At 34.7% G+C, this 20,553-nt stretch overlaps 2 protein-coding genes across 5 annotated transcripts; both read left to right on the top strand.

Annotated features, from left to right (window-relative positions):
• Positions 1 to 2,657: 2,657 nt before the first annotated feature.
• On the top strand, positions 2,658 to 9,807 carry LOC141666462 (uncharacterized). 4 transcript variants are annotated; one of them, XM_074472488.1, is made up of 8 exons: positions 2,658 to 2,768; positions 3,381 to 3,425; positions 4,092 to 4,209; positions 5,535 to 5,604; positions 5,720 to 6,050; positions 7,491 to 8,534; positions 8,760 to 8,909; positions 9,093 to 9,807. In XM_074472488.1, exons 2-8 carry the CDS (start codon positions 3,399 to 3,401, stop codon positions 9,525 to 9,527), a joined length of 2,175 nt encoding a protein of 724 aa, XP_074328589.1. In that variant the 5' UTR covers positions 2,658 to 2,768; positions 3,381 to 3,398; the 3' UTR covers positions 9,528 to 9,807. The 4 variants fall into 4 exon arrangements, with proteins under 4 accessions (XP_074328589.1, XP_074328591.1, XP_074328590.1 ...); XM_074472490.1 differs by lacking the exon at positions 5,535 to 5,604 and having other exon boundaries at positions 5,890 to 6,050; XM_074472489.1 differs by lacking the exon at positions 2,658 to 2,768 and having other exon boundaries at positions 2,848 to 3,425.
• A 2,982-nt stretch (positions 9,808 to 12,789) lies between these two features.
• LOC141663676 (ABC transporter C family member 10-like) lies at positions 12,790 to 19,340 on the top strand. The gene is made up of 11 exons (XM_074469467.1): positions 12,790 to 15,154; positions 15,239 to 15,559; positions 15,639 to 15,725; positions 15,805 to 16,392; positions 16,489 to 16,653; positions 16,748 to 17,042; positions 17,320 to 17,534; positions 17,614 to 17,919; positions 18,074 to 18,137; positions 18,394 to 18,633; positions 18,736 to 19,340. The coding sequence occupies exons 1-11, from the start codon at positions 12,983 to 12,985 to the stop codon at positions 18,846 to 18,848; spliced, it is 4,566 nt and encodes a 1,521-aa protein (XP_074325568.1). The 5' UTR covers positions 12,790 to 12,982; the 3' UTR covers positions 18,849 to 19,340.
• The last annotated feature ends 1,213 nt before the right edge of the window (positions 19,341 to 20,553 follow it).

Genomic DNA, 20,553 nt, shown 5'->3' with positions numbered 1-20,553 from the left:
GTTCCCAGTGTTCTATTAACGTTTTGAACGCATTTTCATTATTTAGAAAACAAATATTTTTTGCTAAACTTTTTAAATTCAATTTCATCAATCAAAAAGTTGAGGGGCCATTGTTCCAATTTTGAACTCATCTGTTAGTTTATATAAATACTTGCAATATTAGAAATAAAAACTTTAACATTTATTTTCAATAATTAGGGACATTTAATGTTTAATAATTGAGGTTCTTTAAAAAATACCCATTTTCAAAAATATGTTGAAACCTTACATACAATATTTGCAATCTCATATCCAATTTCGAGCGATCCTTTATGCAACGTCATTTACAACATTTATCGTATTTTTGAAAATAAATTTAAAAACATGGATATTTTTGATAATTTTTCTTAGTAATTTTAGACATGTTTTATTACAAAGATCTTGCGAATTTTGTGAACCGTGACACAAAAATTTACATTTTTTTAATTTTCAAATTATTTGTAAATTCTACTACTACTTTTAAGGACATCCCACATCTAACTGGGGTAATATTGATGAGACATTTTATTATCTCAAATAGACATTTCAAGTTACAATAGCAATCTACTTATCACTACGCCACTTATTCACACGAGTCTTTCACCATGCATATAACATAAGTGTGTGTGATCGAGACTTATTGTTATCTCAAAATTTTGAGACATTTTATTATTAGTAAAATGTCTAATTACTCTTAAAAGTTAGTGAGACATAAAATTCAATTTTTTAATCATAAACTCTTTATATTTGATAAAAATACAATAACTTTTTATTAAAAAATTATAAGTTTTAAGTAATTATAAATGTGTTAATGAATATATAATTAAAATGTACATAGTATTATAATTTTAAAAAAAATTTAAAAATAAATAAACATTCACGGGTATAAAGAGCCATTAAATTTCGGCTTATTTCGAATTCAAAATTAGTACTTCACTTATTTTTTAAAAGATACTCAAAATTTGACAATGTGATCCAGCATAAAATAATCGTCATTATCCAGTTTTATAGGTTCAAAATTACGATCTCGATAAAAGCATCTTACAAATACGACAAAATTTTTTTAAATGCTATATAGATAATGATTGATGTGTTTGAGACTCTTTTTTATAAAATTAAATTAATAACTAATAGGTATCAAACCTATTAACTTGATGAGTGATAGGTTATTGTTTTTCGGACTTAACCCAGTTTTTAAAAATACTCAAAATTTGAAATTACTCGTCACCAAATTTAATTTGATTACATAATACACACACATGACATACACACAACACACACAAACATACATACATACATGCATACATACAAATAAACATACATACACATGTCCGTGAGAAAGATGGGTGTTAGTCATTCTCACGTGACAATCCCGATATCAAAAAAATTTACATGTAAAATTTTAAGGGTGTATTTGTAAATTTGATCATATTTTATATATTTACAAATACATCCTTGTGTATTATATGAGAAAATAGTCTAATATCAAGATTTTATCCAAGGTCATCCACATGTGCAATATTATATATCTAAGATGAGATTCAGTACAAACAGTAGTCTTTAACGCGTAAACCCATCTCCCAACTCATATATAACTTTGGTTCAACATATTTTATAAAAAAGTAGTTAAAATTATATTGAATACACATAATTTATAACGAAAATATATTTATTACATTTTATAATTTATTCTTAAACAATTTAAGACAAGTGTTTAACAAATATATAACTTAATTTATACACATATGTTGAACAATAGTTATACTTGTGTAGATCAAATAGATAAAATAATTTTACATTGGTATTATTAATAAAATTATATTAAATTAATAATGTTTCCTTTTTGCATAACCAAATTTAATATTGATGAAACTTAAAAGGATAGTTCAAAATTATAAAATATTTATTTAACAAAAATTTAACAACGGTTTTACACATTATATATTAAATAAATAAAATTTTCATATATTTGTGCTCTAATTTGATATTGATGAACTTTAAAAGGATATTAAAAGATTATATTATATGTATTCAATTAAATTCCAACTTTTATTTAATAAATTAAATTGAATTTACGTGTGTGCGGGCACGCCTGTACTGCATGTGTGTCAGAGATTTATAAAGCATATAAAACTCAAATTTTTAAAAAATTATTAATTAAAATAAATAAATTTAATTTTACGAATATGATATTTAATGCTAGCAATTTTTATACATATTTTGAAATTACTTTTATATTTAAAATTAAATAAATAAAACTTAAACTGCTCGATTTTGTACAATTTCATTTGATACATGTTATTATATTTAATGAAAATGTTGAATTGATTTGTAATTTCCAATGATTAAAAAACCTAACTATTTCTTATAAAAAGTTTAATTGAGAATATTTAATTTTATAGAAATAATTTACAATATATTATCTAATTATTATAAGAAAAGATTAAATTATAACAGATAAAATTCAAAATAATTTAAATGACGATATTAATTCATAATTTAAGATCAAATTATAGAAAATAACCCGCGTCTTGCACGGGTTTTTATGCTAGTTACAATTAATAAATTCGAAACATAATAAATTTTGTAGCAAAAGTTTATAATTTAAAAACAAAATAGATTTTTATGCCGACTCGAATTAAATAAATTTATCTAATTTTTCAGCTTCTCGAAATTTTATAATTCTCCTCCATCTTAATTCTCGAAATCACGCCGCTTCTTGGATCCGGGTGTGTTCTTCTTCGACTTCTGTAAGACCCCTTTTTGTATCTACATACATATATACATATATATCTTCTTTTTATCATTACAAGTTCTTGCAACTTAATGTTTTATTGTTATTATCACAAAGTTTTCTTGAATGTTCTTGAATTTTAATGTTAAAGATTGCAACTTTATCTTGTATTTTGCTAATTTGAGTGATTGGTAGAGACGTTGTGTAGCAAGAACTTGCAATTTTTATGTTTTATTGTTGTTATCACAAAGTTTTCTCGAATGTTCTTGATTTTTAATGACAAAGATTGCAACTTTATCTTGTTTTTTTGCTAATTTGAGTGATTAGTAGAGACATTGTGTAGCAAGAACTTGCAAGTTGTGATTTTTAGTTGGTTTATGGGATTTTAGTTAAGTGGGTTTTTGAGTACTTTAATCAAATACATGGTGGCTGTTGAGATTTTGAGTGTTGGATGTAAAGTTTTGATTTTTATTGGTTTTTTGGTTGGTTTAGTATGTAATTTGGAGTATGTGAAGATTTTTTGATGATTTGGAAATCGACCTATGACTCGTTTTTTATTTATTACTAAAATTAAGATTTTAGGTTTAACTTAATGAATGTGTTGTCTTATGGTTCTTTATATGTGCAGGGTCTTGGATACGTATGAATGGCTTGGAGAACGGTTGCACAGAGGGTATGATAATTAGCTCCGTGCAAATTTTTTTGCGCTTTTCATTTTGTACATTATTCCTCCTCCCCTCCCCACACATTGAGTTTTTTTTATCTTTTGCGCTTGAGACATTAATCACTATAGTCAGTAGCGTAGGCAGGAATCAGTTGTAGGGTGCTCCAAACTAAACTTTATTGCTGGTGGGAATTGAACCCTTCTCCGATTCCTCAATAGCAAACAATCAGACATATAAGCAAGCAATACTCTCTAATTGTAAAGTAACTTATATTAATAAAGCAAAATAACGTGGTACATCATACATGACCGGTGAACCTGCGTTCTTCTTCAAGGGAAGACATAATGGTTCCTTAATTAAGTCTTTACTTCTTCTATTTTTGTTTTATGTCTGGAACATTTAAACATCTGCTGGTATTAACTTTTATATAGATATTATATAAAATGTTAAAGTGCATCGAGAGTACCTCTGGTGCTCTATGGCGTGTCTTTGATCCTCTGATACATATACTTGGCATTAAGGATACATTTACTTTTTATTAAGAAGTTTATCCACAGATGTTGTGAGTGTAGTCAATGGACAGTAAATTGATTATAACATCAAATTCTTGATCTCATATGGTATGGAGATATACGGGGGGTTATTCTAAAGTTTACCCTGAATCTTTTGAACAGGGCATTCGTGCTAATTTGATAAAGGCTCTTACGACATCAAAATGTAGGCTGGCTTCCATGACTGCAACCACAAGAATCACAACTAAATCAGCTTTTGGCGTTATAAGATGCATTCAAGGTAAGGACCCTGTATAATTGTATGGCGCATTTACCTTTTTAATATTTGAAATCTTGGTTCACCTTCTATCTATGCATATCAAATCTTGAGTTTTTTTTTCTCAATTTATATCACTGAATGTTTGGTTCTTTTGACAAGGAGCACTATCATTAGATTTATTATTTATTTTCTATAATTCTTAACATGGAATGAAAACATTACTAGATTTTCTAAAGGATTGTCAAGTGTATAGGTCATTAGTAATTATGTTTTTTTACCTTGCACCCTATTATTAACTTTGGTACCTTATTAATAAAAATTTACTTGATTTTTGTAACCCAAAATAAAATTCATAAAAATAGTAACAAATAACAATGGAATTTTGGTTGCAATCTTTGTTATGTAATTTCGACTGAAAATGCCCAACATGGATGCATGATCAAGTCGGACTCGGAAATTATTTTTAAACACACACACACACACATGTAGGGAATGCTCAATTACAAACTTCTTAGCCTACAACTGCAAACCTCCAGAATTCACACACACACACACAGGGGAACATTTCATTACAAACTTCTTAGCCTACAAATTGTAGAAACCTCTAGAATTCACCAATATCGATACAAGATTTACCAAAAAAACTGTAAGATTCCCCAAAAGTTCGGAAAATGAAGTGTAAGAAAATATTTTATTTTTGTGATTACAATACAAATATTTATTTTAATATGTTTACAGTGTTTGTATAATAAATAAATTTGTAGTTCTATAAATTAAACATTGTTTTTTATTTTAAAAATATTTGGTGAATTTTACTTGCATTATTAGTGCATCACGTGTCGTTATTAGTGATTTCCTAGTAGGTAGAGTTTGTAGACTAGGAAAGTTTTTACCTTATTAAAATACTATTGTGCAACTGTTCATATTTGGTCCCAAGTATTGAGTTTCAGCGACGGTTACTTGAGACCAGATGAAGAGTCGGGGTAACAGTGCTTGCAATCGAGATATGTAATAATTATTCATGTGTGTGAGATTAGAATATCTTCTGGGAATCCGACACTTGTGGTTGGAGTTTTATCTTCTGGGAATCCGACACTTGTGGTTGGAGTTGAAACGCAATACAACTTTTTACTTCCCAAGGATCAGTTAATCACTTTAGTTCAGTCAAACGTTATTAGGCTAATGGTGGTTGCACATTTATTCTTCTTGATGCATGCAATTAATTAGCGGTTATATAATAATTAGTCTACTATGCAGCATAAAATTTTAAAGGTCAATAGAACTACATGTAGATTTTAATTAAAATTTGCCTCTACAGTCAGTCTCTTACCAAATTTTTGCTGCAGAATCCTCCGTCAACTCAGCATTATGGAGTGCTGAGAATTGTAAATGCTTAGCAAACCGATCCTTAATGAGGTAGGCGGGAACATAATTTCTTGATGTTAAGACAATCAATTCGATTGTGTGTTTAGCCAATTTTGTTACATTTTCATAGACATGGTTGTCTTGACAATGCTGTATCGTCAATTAGGTTTTTTCATTCGAGTCCAGAACTGTTGGCCAGAAGAGGCAACGATGAGTTAAATGGTTTAAAGGGTCCCAAAAAAGTAAAGTATAAAAAAAAAACCACTTCCACACAGCCACCTGTGGAAGCACCATATGTGCCACCCAGACTAAGGAGAATTTCCAAATCCTTGCCAGATAAAACAATTGATATATTTGAAGGCATGACTGTGAAAGAGCTGGCAAAAAGTAGCGGTGAGTCCATTTCTGACTTGGAGAATATTCTCACCAGTGTGGGGGAAAGGATTGACTCGGAATTTGATTCTCTCAGCATTGACACTGCGGAATTAGTTGCGATGGTAATTTTAATTTCTAAAACTAAGTAATCATTTAATGAAAGACTAATATCATTCTACCTGCTAGGTTTGGTAGCTATCTTTATTAAATTCTGTTTTTGTGTAGAAGTATACACATACAAGAGGTTTTATTCACTTGTGCATCTATATATTTCTTAGGTCACAAGCATAAGCATTTGCTTCCATTCACAGTTGATTTTCTGTTCCCTTGCTGAGTTTCTTTTCAATTGACAATGTGGAATGTGTGGAATTGATACCACACCTGTGCAAGTGTCAAATATGTTCATTAAAGATGAGTCCATTTAACATGGTACGTCAGTCAAATTACGTAATTGCAAGTGTACTGTTTGAAAACCTTGACCGACAATGTAACATATTTGGTCTGTGGACCCTGTACTGGAGATCTATATTACTCTGACTCGGGTACGGAGTGTCTGACACGACACATATCCGAGTTTCGGACTTTGGAAGACTAAAAACTGGGGACACGGGGACACTGTCCGATTTTTGGACACGGGTACGGGGACACGGCATATTTTATTAATAAAAAGGTATGTTAGGTTGGACATCGTAGAATAAAGTAACAATTGAACTTTGATTAAACGTGATTTTCTATAGAACATTGTGAATTTGGTATCTTCCCTACTTTTATCTCATCCCCGCTTCTTTTTTCTTCTTAAATATGCATTTTGAATATGAAGTGTGACTAATATTTGATCTATAAATTGGTCAAAGTGTCCATATTTCAGTCAAAGGATCCGACACGGAATAAGTGTCGTGTCCGAGTGTCCATGTATCCGACACGGGTACGGTAACCTAAACAGAAGAGTCGGAGTAACATAGCTGGAGATTGATGGCTTTAGTTTTTTACTGGTACCTGTCATGTTCTAGTTTACTGAAAAGGTTAAGGTTTCAAGCCTAGTGGAGTCGTCGCGTGTGTGTAATCAATTTAACTTTCTGCAATCAACCATTACCGAACATAAATGGTTTGTATGGGAGCTCTGTTAGCTTGGTGCATGTCTAGAGCCAGTGGGGCATATATACAATGCAGAATTAATACTTAGTATTATACAAGATTATTAAATTGTTTTACATGAACTAATACTTAGTATTGTTGTTTAACTTTCCTGTACAAATAACTTAAATCTTAGTTATAATTTAAAATACAGTCATTCTCTTCAGGTTTCAAATCTGATTAAAAAGTGCGTGCAGTTGAGTTGCTCACTATTTTGAGAGTACTTAACGTTGTGCATGCTCAGAGAGCATACTTTTCCTTAGTAGGGCATCTTGTATGCAGTAGCCTAATTTTAAGCTGGGGTCTCTTTGTTTTTCTGCCTTAGCTTATATGTATGTTGTTTTTGGTCAGTAATTTGTTATTTGTGATTTATTAGACTTGAAATGTATTGCTGTCACATGTCACACGAGATGCATTCATCATTGCAGGAAATTGGCGTCAATGTTAGGAGGCTACATACCTACGAAGGTGCTAAAGTTCTACCCCGCCCACCAGTTGTAACAGTCATGGGTCATGTTGACCACGGTAAAACGTCTCTTTTGGATGCTCTCCGTTCAACATCTGTTGCAGCCAGGGAAGCTGGAGGTATAACTCAGCATATTGGTGCATTTGTTGTCAAAATGCCATCAGGGGCATTGATAACATTCCTGGACACCCCTGGTCATGCTGCGTTTAGTGCTATGCGAGCTAGAGGTGCGGCAGTCACGGATTTGGTTGTGCTTGTTGTGGCTGCGGACGATGGTGTGATGCCTCAAACTATTGAAGCCATGGCCCATGCAAAGGATGCCAATGTACCAATTGTTGTTGCAATAAATAAATGTGATAAACCAGCAGCAGACCCGGAAAGAGTAAAAGTTCAGCTTGCATCAGAAGGCTTGCCACTAGAGGAAATGGGCGGAGATATTCAGGTTGTTGAGGTTTCTGCAGTAAGTAAAACTGGACTGGATAGTTTGGAGGAGGCTTTACTTTTGCAGGCTGAGATGATGGAACTAAAGGCAAGAATTGACGGGCCTGCACAAGCTTATGTAGTTGAGGCAAGGCTTGACAAAGGAAGAGGTCCATTAGCAACATCAATAGTGAAAGCAGGGACATTAGTCTGTGGGCAGCACATTGTTGTGGGAGCAGAGTGGGGGAGAATACGGGCCATTAGAGATACAGCAGGGAAATTTACAGAACAGGCTACTCCTGCGATGCCTGTTGAGATTGAAGGGCTTAAAGGACTTCCAATGGCAGGTGATGATATTACTGCTGTGGAATCTGAGGAAAGAGCAAGGATGCTCAGTGCAGGCAGGAAAAAGAAACTAGAGAAAGATAGGCTTATGAAGATTCAAGAAGATAATGCAGTATCTCCTGATCTATCAGAAGACATTGACGTTCCCGAGAGGGTTGAAATGCCAGTTATAGTAAAAGCAGATGTTCAAGGTAGTGTCCAAGCCGTGACAGATGCATTGAAGAGTTTAAATAGTTCTCAGGTATGCCTAACAGACATGGTATTCTGCAAGTAAAACTTTTTCTCCTTTGTTATCTTGCACAACAATTTAAGTTTTTATTGAGTAAACATTTTGATGATTTACTTTCCTAACAAAATGAAAAGAGGGCACATTTTTTTTAATACAACACAGTTAAAATTTATCCTGTGAAGAATTTACAATGATCTATGACAGTTAATCATCTTTCTTGACAAATATGATTATCAGGTTTTTATTAATGTTGTCCATGTTGGAGTCGGGTCTATTACTCAGTCTGATTTGGACTTGGCACAAGCCTCTGGTGCAATCATAGTTGGATTCAACGTGAAAGGTCCATCCGGCTGTGTTGGCACGTCTGCAAGTAAAGCTGGTGTAAAGGTACTATTGGATACACCTCCTTTTTACTTTTTGTTAGTTTTTACACCCCGTAGACTGCATAATAGTAGAATCTTTTAGCATGCACTTCTGGCCTAGCATGTTAAAATGATTATATAAATTCCAAAATATGGACAAATGATACGATACTATTGCTTCAATTTACTGCTAAATTGTTGAATGTAGATTAAAGTCCACCGAGTGATCTATCATCTTTTGGAGGACATTGGTAGTTTAATTGTTGAAAAGGCCCCTGGAACATTTGAGACTGAGGTGGCAGGAGACGGGCAGGTGCTAAACATCTTTGAGGTTAAAGGAAGGAGTAAGGCCAAGGGAGAAGACTTCAAGATTGCTGGTTGTCGAGTGTTAGACGGACGTTTCACAAGATCATCAACAATGAGGCTTCTGAGAAGCGGGGAAGTCCTTTTCGAAGGATCTTGCACATCCTTAAAGCGAGAAAAGCAAGATGTAGACACAGTAGGGAAGGGCAACGAATGTGGACTTGTGCTTCATAATTGGTCAGATTTTCAGATCGGAGATGTTATCCAGTGCTTAGAGCAAGTCAATAGAAAACCCAAGTTCATTTCTTCGGAGAGTGGAGCAGTTCGAATCGAATGCTAGTAAATTCTCAATACCCAAAAACTAAATTGATAACTAAAACAAGATATGTCTGCCTCTACATTTTTGCCAAGTAGATTCTCAATATTTTTTGTTGCTACATGCCTACATGTAATTCGTATCTAGAACTCATGGCGGAGGCTATTCTAGAGAACAACTAATCACGTATATATAGAGAGAACAAAAACAGTTAAATGTTACCTTTCTAAACTAAGGGGGCAGTTTCATTGACATTATTTGTACAACTTACCAAAATATCAAGTAGTGGATGGTATTTATTTTACAGGCTGCTAGTTTAGATGCGTGTTTTGTTAGGTATAGCTCAAATTTTTATCTAGCTGAGTGTGTTGTATATCTGGCAGTTCCATGTTATGGTGTTATCCAAAGTATTAGCTCGCGAAGAGCATGTACCTGTTATCGCCTTTTTGGCACAATTGAAGTGCAATGCAAAATTTCTACGACATATATATGTTTGTCGAAATGTGTTACAGACATATATATGTTTGTCGAAATGTGTTACAGAGAGCTCGATTAAATAGCCAATTGTGTCTTCCTTCGATTCTCGCTCACAAAACCCTAGTTTGAGCACCTCTTTTTTTTTGAATCAACTGTAGTTGACAGTTGACAACATTATTTAATCTTACTATTTAATACGTACTCCCTCAATTTCTTCCAATTGTTTACATTTTTGAGAAAGTTTTCGGTACACATGTATAAAAAGTATAGTTATGTCACTTATTTTTACAATTTTCTGTTTCTGAATAAAAGTTGAATGCTTTAATTTTTATTCAGAAAAAAAATGTAATTTTTTTTTACAGAATTATACTTTATACGCACCTTAAAATGCGTGCCGGACACTCCTAAAAAATGTAAACAATTGAAAGAGACGGAGGGAGTATATACTAAGTAAGAAACTTAAAACATTTTGGGAATCATTTAATACATATATAGCACTACAAGAAGCTTAAATAAAATAAAATCAGAAAGGTGAAATGCTAGATTCCCCAAAACGGTTTCCAAAATCGTTCCCGAATAATATGTTATTTGGGATAGATGTCGGGATTACTTTCAGGTAGCTAGCATTGCTCAGAAAGAAATAAGAAACCATTCAATATAAATGCGGCATCGGAAGTACTTAGAAAGTTAGAATACACAATTTATTAACTGATTAATACATACGGATTATTGTATAAAGAATATAAATAAAATTGATTGTAAGAATGAAATTAGTTCAAGTAATCAAAGCAAATCTGTATAATTATTGCGGTAGGTTACCAAATTATTTTGAGCTTGGCCAAGAATTCACAAGAAATTTCAAAATGGGCTTGATGCTCACGAATTTCTAATGGATATGTATTTTTTTAATTGTATAATTTATTTAAAAAATTATAAATTTGTCATTAAAATATATTATGTATTTATGTAACCTGGACCTGGGGCATTTTTCTCTTTGAAAATAATATTATAGAATTGATATGCAATAATTTTGGTGCTTTGCTTTTTCAAGATACAGTATAATCTTATTATCGCAAAATAAAATAATATTGTTTCATGAGCATCTGTACCAGGATTATGAAGCTCTCTGTGACTCGGATTGCATATCTTACTGAAACTTGCTTATGTTTAAAAAAATTTGAATATGAGCAATTGGATAACTCTGGTTAACCGTTTATCCTCCGTCGTTACGTGTACTGGGGTCGATTCTCGCTTATTTCGAGAATTTCTTAGAAACAGATTTTCATTCTATGAATACTAACTGATGATAATGAACTCTTGATTTATTAAATTAAGAGTGTAATTAGTTAAATGTCATTGAAAGTGACGCATATGTTTTAGCAGTATCTTCATTATAGAGCATATAATTATTTGCGAGTATGTACAACATAATCAAACAAAGTCATATCAATTGTTAGAACATAAAATTAAAAGTTTGTGGAACTTGTCAGCTATATGACCCCTCTCAAGGGCTGTAATTCGAGCCGGGCGGCTCGGACTTGTTTATTTGGGCTCGACTCGGTTTGTTTAGTTAAACGAGCCGAGTTCGGACAGAAGTTTCGGCTCGTTTAAATACCTGAACTGGCTCGACTCGACTCGTGAAATTAAATGAGCCGAGTTCGGGTAGAGTTTTTGGCTCGATTAAGTGTAAAATTAAACGAGACGGCTCGCCCGACTCGTTAAAATCGGCTCGTTTACCTAAACGAGCTGGCTCGACTCGACTCGTGAAATTAAACGAGTCGAGTTCGGGTAAAGGGTTAGGCTCGATTAGTTAAACGAGTCAGCTCGGCTCGACTCGAATTACGTCCGGCTCGAAACTCGACTCGCTCGACCCGAATTACAGCCCTACCTCTCATCACCTTCGATCAGCAATTTTCAAATGTTAGTACTTATTCGAGGAAATTATTGTCCTCGTGGGAATTATTCATACTCAATTATCGATTAAAAATTCCATATCATTCTCATTCCCACGACGTGTACCACGTGGCAACTACTGCCAAACAAAGTCTTGCAGCAATGATCTCAGCTTGTACATATGCAGTCATACTTAATATCTACTGAAGTGATAATGTTAGATAGCTTTATTAAAGATCAACTTCAACATTTCCTTAAATTTTCTATATCAGCTTAAATTAAATATTTCTTTGCAATGCTGCAAATTTTATAACAGATGCTCCTGCTGCTGGATCATAATATTTGACTCTCAAGAATCTTCCTTCTCCTTGTAGCTGAACATTTGCTTCAGAGTTTATTTAGCAGGTGTGTTTTTATGTTCTTAAATCAAATGATTGTATGAACATCACACACACACACAAACACACTGTGTAAGTGTGTTTTTGTATGCATGATCTGTTTGGACTGCTTCTGCTTAGGGAGGTAATCTGGTGAAAAAATGACAAAAATAATCAATTTTTTAAAAAATTTAAACAAAATAGTCATTCTGAAAAAAACGGCCAATTTTAGCCGATTGAATACTCCACTATCAGTTGGGTATCCCAATTTGTATAAGATACTCCACTGGTAGTTGGGTATTTCATATATGAGATACTGCACTGACGGTTGGGTATCCCATCAGCTAAAGTCGGTCAACTTTTTAGAAATTGACCATTTTTGTTAATTTTATGTAAAAATAGGCTAAATTTGTCATTCGTCCTAATCTGGTTTGGTCTCATTGTTAAGCGAAGAGATTAGAGTTCGATTCCTTATTGATTATCAGAAACCTGTACGTTGCACGGATTATTAGCTAGTACTTTTTATATAGAATAGTAGTAATAATAGATTTTCATCGTTTGTATACCTTTCACACTCTTGTTAGATTGCTTTTCCAAGTTCTTCAAAGCTTTTCAAAAAAATAGACATGTTCTCATAGTTTCAAAATCTCTGAAAGAAAAAGTTAGTCAAGTTTGTCCACTCATTTTTTTAGGAAGAATACTGCTAATTGTTTTGCATTCTCTACAAAGTTGATGCCTGAAGTAGCTGTGATTTTGCTTATGATTAAGTTACTGCCTCAGGCTTGTGTGTATGCAGTTTATTGGCGATTCATCGACAGTGAAGTTAATTGGAAAGAAGAAATCAGTATGAATGAAGATCTATGGACAAGTTTATGTGGGAGTTCAATTTGTGCATATGAAGTTGGAAAATGCAACTCTGGTTTTTTAACCATCTTTAGTCCAAATTCATGTGCTAGTCACCTTATTGTCATTTCTTTCGATATACTTTTTTTGATAAGTTATGTCTCCATCATCCTGCATAAATCGTCCTGGAGTAATGTTGTAGTTTCTCAATCACGACAAGGCTACGTGCCACTGTCGATATGGTCATCCGTTTTGAACTGTGGCATTGGCTTGATTTATACTGGTCTAGGAATTGCAATCATTGCACAAAAAATCAGTTCAGAAAACGCTCTCTTACCTCTACATCAGTGGCTAGTTGTGTTTTTCCAAGGTTTCACAATGTTGATTCCTGGTACTTTTAGTTTCAGAAAGCGACAGTATCCACCTGCTATTGCATTGAAGCTTTTATCAGCTCTCTTTGTACTCTATGCTGCATTCATCAGCATTTCATCTGGTTGGGAAGTCATTGCTTACAACGAAGCATCTTTGAAAAGCGTTCTTGATGTATTAACTTTACCTGGAGCAGTTTTATTTTTGTTATGTGTTTTGGAAGCACTTAAACATGCACAACCTGAAACAGTCATCAACAAGGCCACAACCCTGTATGCACCTTTGCAAGGTGAAGCGGTTAATGCTGGAAGTAGAATCAGCGAGGATGAAGATGTTACTCCTTTCAGTTGTGCAGGAATTTTGAGCAGAATGTCCTTTTGGTGGTTAAACCCAATCCTGAAGAAGGGAAAAGTAAAAGTTATTGAGGACAGAGATCTTCCAAAATTACAGTACACGGATCGTGTAGAGACCTGTTACTCCTTGTTTATGGAGCATCTGACAACACAGACACAAAACGGAACTTCTGGATCTCCTCCAGTTTTGTCAAGTATATTTATCTGGCAGCGTAAAGCTATCTTACTGTCGGGTCTTTTTGCATTGACCAAGGTACTTGCACTTGCTGCAGGCCCCCTTCTACTCAAAGCTTTCATTCAGGTTGCTCAAGGCAAAGAAGCATTTAAGTACGAGGGATATGCACTGGCTGCAGGCATATTTTTGGCCAAATGTATAGAATCACTATCAGAGAGACAATGGAACTTCCGAACTAGATTAATTGGACTTCAAGTGAGATCTACGTTATCTGCTGCTATTTACCAGAAGCAACTTAGACTCTCAAATGCTGCTAAAGCATTTCATTCTCCAGGCCAGATAATAAATTATGTCATTGTAGATGCCTATAGAATTGGCGAATTTCCATACTATTTTCATCAGATGTGGGCAACAAGTCTTCAATTATGTCTTGCCCTTCTCATCATTTACTATTCTGTAGGCAAAGCAATGCTTGCAGCTCTATTTGCAGTGATTTTAATAGTGATAGGAAATTCTCCATTGGCCAAGCTGCAGCACAAGTATTTGACAGAACTCATGATAACACGAGACAGAAGGCTCAGGGCTATTACGGAGGCAGTGACAAGCATGAAAATACTGAAGTTGTATGCGTGGGAGACACACTTTAGGACTGTTATAGAAGGATTGAGGAAAGAAGAAGCAAGGTGGATATCCGCGGTCCTGTCTCAAAGAGGCTATTATTTAGCTCTCTTTTGGTCATCCACAATCGTAATAACAATAGTTACTTTCTGGGCATGCTATTTTATGAATATTCCTCTAGATTATAGCACTGTATTCACATTTCTTGCAGCAGTCCGTATCGTTCAAGAGCCTATTAAGCTTTTACCTGATGTTGCTGGAATTTTCATTGAAGCAAAGGTTTCTTTAGCTCGTATTGTGAAGTTTCTGGAGGAACCTGAATTGCAAAAAAGAAGTGCAGAAAGTCACTGCAAGTATATTGAGCACTCTATTGTAATTAGAGGAGCAAGTTTTTCCTGGGATATCAATTCTTCAAATGCCACTTTGGAAAATATAGATATGGATATAAGACCTGGTGAAAAGGTAGCGATATGTGGAGAAGTTGGCTCAGGTAAATCAACAGTCTTAGCAGCAATTCTCGGAGAAGTTCCAGAAATTAGAGGCACGGTGAGTCTCAATTTTTTTTTCCACAAGTCTAAAGTATATTTAGTTATTCCAAGTATAAGTAAACATAATCCTTGTCAAATGCAGGTCCAGGTCAATGGAAAGGTAGCTTATGTTGCTCAGACAGCATGGATACAAACAGGCACTATACAAGAGAATATACTCTTCGGGTCATCAATGGATCAAGGGAAGTACCAGGAAGTACTAAAAAGATGTTCACTAGTACAGGACCTTGAAATTCTTCCATCTGGTGATTGCACAGTTATAGGAGAAAGGGGTGTTAATCTCAGTGGTGGGCAGAAGCAGCGGGTTCAGCTTGCCCGTGCACTATATCAAGATGCAGATATATACCTTCTTGATGATCCATTCAGCGCAGTTGATGCTCATACTGCAACCAGCTTGTTTAATGTGATCACAGTTCTAAATTATTTCCTTATCTTTTTTCACGAACACTTTTCGTTGTTTACAGGATATATGATTTTTGCAGGAGTATGTCATGGGAGCATTATCAGAGAAAACAGTTTTGCTGGTGACCCATCAAGTTGACTTCCTTCCTGTATTCGACATTGTTCTGGTTAGTAGTTTAAGTAACAACCTGAGAATCTTTCTATTTACATTGAGGTGTAGTTACTGAAGCAACATGATTTTGGCAGCTAATGTCTGAGGGAAAAATTCTTCAAGCTGATACTTACCATCAGTTACTAGCCCATAGTCTCGACTTCCAAAATCTTCTCATTGCACACAGTGATGCTACCAATTTAGTGAAGCAAACTACTTATGGTTCTCAAGAAAGACCTAAAACTTCCAACCAAGAGATACAAAATGTCGATGTTGAAGATGAGTTTATAGAAGGTTCGGGAGACCAATTGATAGAAAAAGAACAAAAAGAGACTGGAGACACTGGTCTAAAACCATACATTCAATACTTGAAGCAAAACCAGGGATTCTTGTACCTATCAGTATCGGTTGTGTTCCATATGGTATTCATACTTGGTCAATTACTGCAAGGTGTTTGGTTGGCTGCTGAACTACAGAATCCCGATATAAGTACCTTTTTACTGAACTCTATATACACCGGTATTGGGTGTGTTATGTCACTGGGATTACTCTTTAGGTCTTATGCAGTAGTTGTATTAGGTACTAAGGCATCAAAAACTATTTTCTCGAAGGTGATATTCTCCATTTTTCGAGCCCCTATGGCCTTCTTTGACTCGACACCTGTTGGAAGGATATTAAGCCGGGTAAGGATCCTTAAAAAAATTCATATTAGAATGAAAATTTTATGTCTTGAGTCATGATAATTATGTTTAGGACTTACTCATCCATTGCTTCAATAGGCGTCTTCTGATCTCAGTGTCGTAGACCTTGAATTGGCAATGAAATTTACTATGGCGCTTGGAACAACAATGAACACGTATCTCAGCTTTGGAATACTGTCTGTCCTTACCTGGCCTATCATATTTCTCATCATTCCCGCAATTTATATTACCAAAGTTTTACAGGTAATTTCATAGTTCTGCTAAGAAATGTGACTATCCCTTCCTCGGTGTTTTTAGACATTTACATGTAATCAAGGTTAATTTTCTGAACAAACAGAAATTCTACCTGGCTTCTGCTAATGAGTTGATGCGTATTGATGGCACAACAAAGTCTTCAGTTGCAAGCCAACTTGCTGAGTCCATTGCTGGTGCAGTGACTATCAGAGCATTTGAAGAAGAAGATCGATTCAATTCAGAAAACTTTTATCTTATTGATGCAAACTCAACTCCATATTTCCACAGTTTCTCAGCTAACGAGTGGTTGATACAACGTCTGGAAGTATTATGCGCAGTTATTGTCTCATTCTCAGCACTTGGCATGACTCTGATGCCTCTAGAAGCTTCTAAATCAGGTTTGTAATCATAATTGATCTTGCATACATTTTTCTCATGTTACTGCAACAGCACAACTGCATTGCAAAATCGATGTTAACTTGTTCCAAAGAAAGATTTCCAATTGGGAGTTTGCATAGACCAGGGAACTCTCCTTTTATATATATGCTCAAGACTGATGAATGATTAGTAGAGTAGTATCGTAATGATGATACTTATCTGTAAGCTTGAAAATGTCTTATCAATGTAAATTATTTTCGGAACAAAGTGATTAAGTTACCTATGTTCTGATGGCAGGATATGTTGGAATGGCTCTATCATATGCCCTTTCCTTGAATGTGTTCCTCGTATATTCTGTACAGATGCAAAGCATGTTATCAAATTCCATCATTTCTGTGGAGAGACTAGAACAGTACATGCACATTCATAGCGAAGCCCCTGAAAAGATCGATAAAAACCAACCTCCACCTAACTGGCCAAGTGTTGGGAGAGTAGAGATCAGCAATCTAAAGGTCTTCTTCGTCTCTTTACTTTATCATAAAATCATATGTTAAAACACTCTACTTACAATGAAAAGTCTTGATCAAGCAGGTCAAATACCAGCGAAATGCCCCTCTAGTTCTGCGTGGAATTAGTTGCATTTTCAAAGGAGGGCATAGTATTGGAATAGTTGGAAGGACTGGTAGTGGGAAAACAACTTTGATAAGTGCATTGTTTCGCCTCGTAGAACCTACAGAAGGAAAGATTATAATAGATGACATAGATATCTCCACAATTGGGCTTCATGACCTCAGATCAAAGCTTGGCATCATTCCACAAGATCCCACACTTTTCAGTGGTTCTGTGAGATATAACATAGACCCCTTATCAGAGCATACAGATATCGAAATTTGGGAGGTACTGTTTTCTCCAGTAACTATTTTAAAGATTCAAAATGTCCAAAAAAATAGCTGTGATCTCTTAAAACCTTGTTCCCAAATTACTTATTACATGCTCTACAAACTGATACCAGTTGGTCTAAGTGTCTAACCATCAACCATGTGACTTGAAGGTTCTTGAGAAATGTCACCTTCGCGACGCTGTTCAAGAAAAAGAAGAAGGGTTGGACTCGTTGGGTAAGAAAGCATCTGTACAGTTAAAAAGTCTTAGTAACCTATTTCTTGATTATGTTACATTTTTTCCAGTATGTAACTTTTAAGTACATGGAAAAGACAAATGGCGATTTGAACTAAGGCTTTGTCGTGGAATGGGGCATACGAGCCTTTGCCACTAAGCTATCAACGAATCCTAGAGTCTCCACCTTTACAAACAACTATAAGTACAATATGCATATCTGAATACATGTTGCTGTGTTTTATTTTTCTTGTGCAGTTGCTCAAGATGGTTCGAATTGGAGCATGGGACAACGCCAGTTATTTTGCCTGGGACGCGCATTATTAAAGAGACGGAAGATATTAGTTCTTGATGAAGCCACTGCATCAATAGACAATGCAACAGATACTATAATCCAGAGAACCATAAGAACAGAATTCGCAACCTGCACCGTAATAACAGTGGCTCACAGAATACCAACTGTGATCGACTGCACCATGGTGCTTTCGATGAAGAATGGCAAGTATCATACATTCTTCTTAAGTAGATATATCTAAAACTAATCCTTAAACTTTTGCAGCAAAATATCAGTATATGATGTGATTTTTTTCGGAAATGCAGGAGAGATGGTGGAGTATGATGAGCCTAATAAACTGTTGAACCAGGAGGGCTCAATGTTCAGGAAGCTAGTTGAGGAATACTGGTCTTATTCTGGTGGCCATAACCAACATTAAACCATACAACATAATCTTGTTCAGCTAAAGGATCACATTGGGCATTGGCTGCTTAGAAGCCTTTCTAAATAACAGAAATTACACGAATCCTAAATGGGTCGGTTTTTATTAAGAGAACAAAGATCAATTTAAATATAATGTGGACACTAAAGGCAAATAATGCCCCAAAGATGGACGCCGGTGTTCCACTCTTCGACCCATAAATGGGCTTTCGAGTGAGGGGGAGTGTTAAATATATGATTCTATTGTGGCCTTCCTCTAACACCTTAAGGTTTCCCCAATATTCTCATAATTTATTGTGGACACTAAAGGCAATTAATGCCCCAAAGATGGGCGCCAGTGTTCCACTCTTCGACCCATAAATGGGCTTTCGAGTGAGGGGAGTGTTAAATATATGATCCTATTGTGGCCTTCCTCTAACACCTTAAGGTTTTAGATGAGCTAGTTACTCAACAGTTTTGTGTTTGGCCTTTGAGTACACGACACGAAAAGGTACACGACACGAACGAATTGTCAGGTCTAATCATTATGAATTGACATAAAATTTAACCAATCAAAAATATCAAATTGTTACGCCATAAACGCCAAGTTATACACGAGAATAAATTTTGATTTTCAATTTGATACCTCTATCATTACTCTTTACACCCCAAATATCAAATATGAAATAATGAAAACGACCACTAACCAAAAGCACTACTTAATCTACCTACTATGATTAATTTCGTGATTAACGTTGAATATTTTGCTTTCAAAATTTCTTGGAGGAGAGAACTGATTGTACACAGACTGGCCCTGGAAGAAAAATGATACAGAATCGAACGGAAATTGTTTTTTAATGGTTTTTTTTGTTATTTAAATCGATCTTGTAGATTTGGTCAAAAATAACAAGAAAATGATCTTGTAGATTATAATGCTAATAATTTTAGCAAGAAATTTCAACATCAGATAGTCTATTTTAATTGTCATTTTGATTCTCGCTCGTCCCGATATCTTGAAACTATCGGAACATATATACTTCTTTATAAATAATTAATAATACTATGTAGCAGGGACGGGTCCGGAAATCAAATTCCGGGAATACGATCTATATTTTGTGAATACAATTTTATATTTTTAAATTTTCGGGTACACTTTCATATATCGATTTTTTTATCATGGGCACATGAGTACACAATAAGCGCCAAAATTTATAAATTTTGGCCATTTTGATTGGTCTATTCTTTGTGCATGCAGATGTCCACCACTATTAAAGAAAAGAAACCAATAAATTGACTTAAAATTATAAAAATTTCCGCGTTTGTGTGCTCATGAGCATATGGTAGAAAATTCGTTCATATATTTTCAAAATTTTAAATAAAGAAAAAGCACAAAGTTTATGTATTTTAATGTAGAAAATTGGGTTGAGTATTTATCGCTGGTGGAATTCGCGTATAACAACAACTACCATTCTAGTATAGGAATGCAACCGTACGAGACCTTATACGGGAGAAAATGTCGCCCACCATCGTGCTGGAACGAGGTAGGTGAAAGAAAACTATTAGGACCTGAATTGGTGCAAAAGACAGTAGACTCTATTCAAATCATAAGAAGAAAAAGATTGAAAACAGCTTAAGGTCGACAAAAGCACTACGCTGACAAAAAGAGAAAAGATATAGGGCCTGTTTGGCACGCTACTTATAAGCCACTTATGGCTTATAAGCCC

This window comes from Apium graveolens, chromosome 6 (assembly GCF_009905375.1).
Source record: "Apium graveolens cultivar Ventura chromosome 6, ASM990537v1, whole genome shotgun sequence".
Lineage (NCBI taxonomy): Eukaryota > Viridiplantae > Streptophyta > Magnoliopsida > Apiales > Apiaceae > Apium > Apium graveolens.
Note: the sequence above shows the minus strand (reverse complement) of the source record. Positions and strands in the feature narration are given on the sequence as shown.

Bases quoted from the DNA above. Each gene is read 5' to 3' on its own strand.
- LOC141666462 (XM_074472488.1), top strand. From the start codon at position 3,399: ATGGCTTGGAGAACGGTTGCACAGAGG. The intron at 5,605-5,719 runs GTAGGCGGGAAC...ATCGTCAATTAG, and splicing joins GCAAACCGATCCTTAATGAG to GTTTTTTCATTCGAGTCCAG. The intron at 6,051-7,490 runs GTAATTTTAATT...TCATCATTGCAG, and splicing joins CTGCGGAATTAGTTGCGATG to GAAATTGGCGTCAATGTTAG.
- LOC141663676 (XM_074469467.1), top strand. From the start codon at position 12,983: ATGCCTGAAGTAGCTGTGATTTTGCTTATGATTAAGTTACTGCCTCAG. The intron at 16,654-16,747 runs GTAATTTCATAG...CTGAACAAACAG, and splicing joins ATATTACCAAAGTTTTACAG to AAATTCTACCTGGCTTCTGC. The intron at 17,535-17,613 runs GTCTTCTTCGTC...TTGATCAAGCAG, and splicing joins TAGAGATCAGCAATCTAAAG to GTCAAATACCAGCGAAATGC.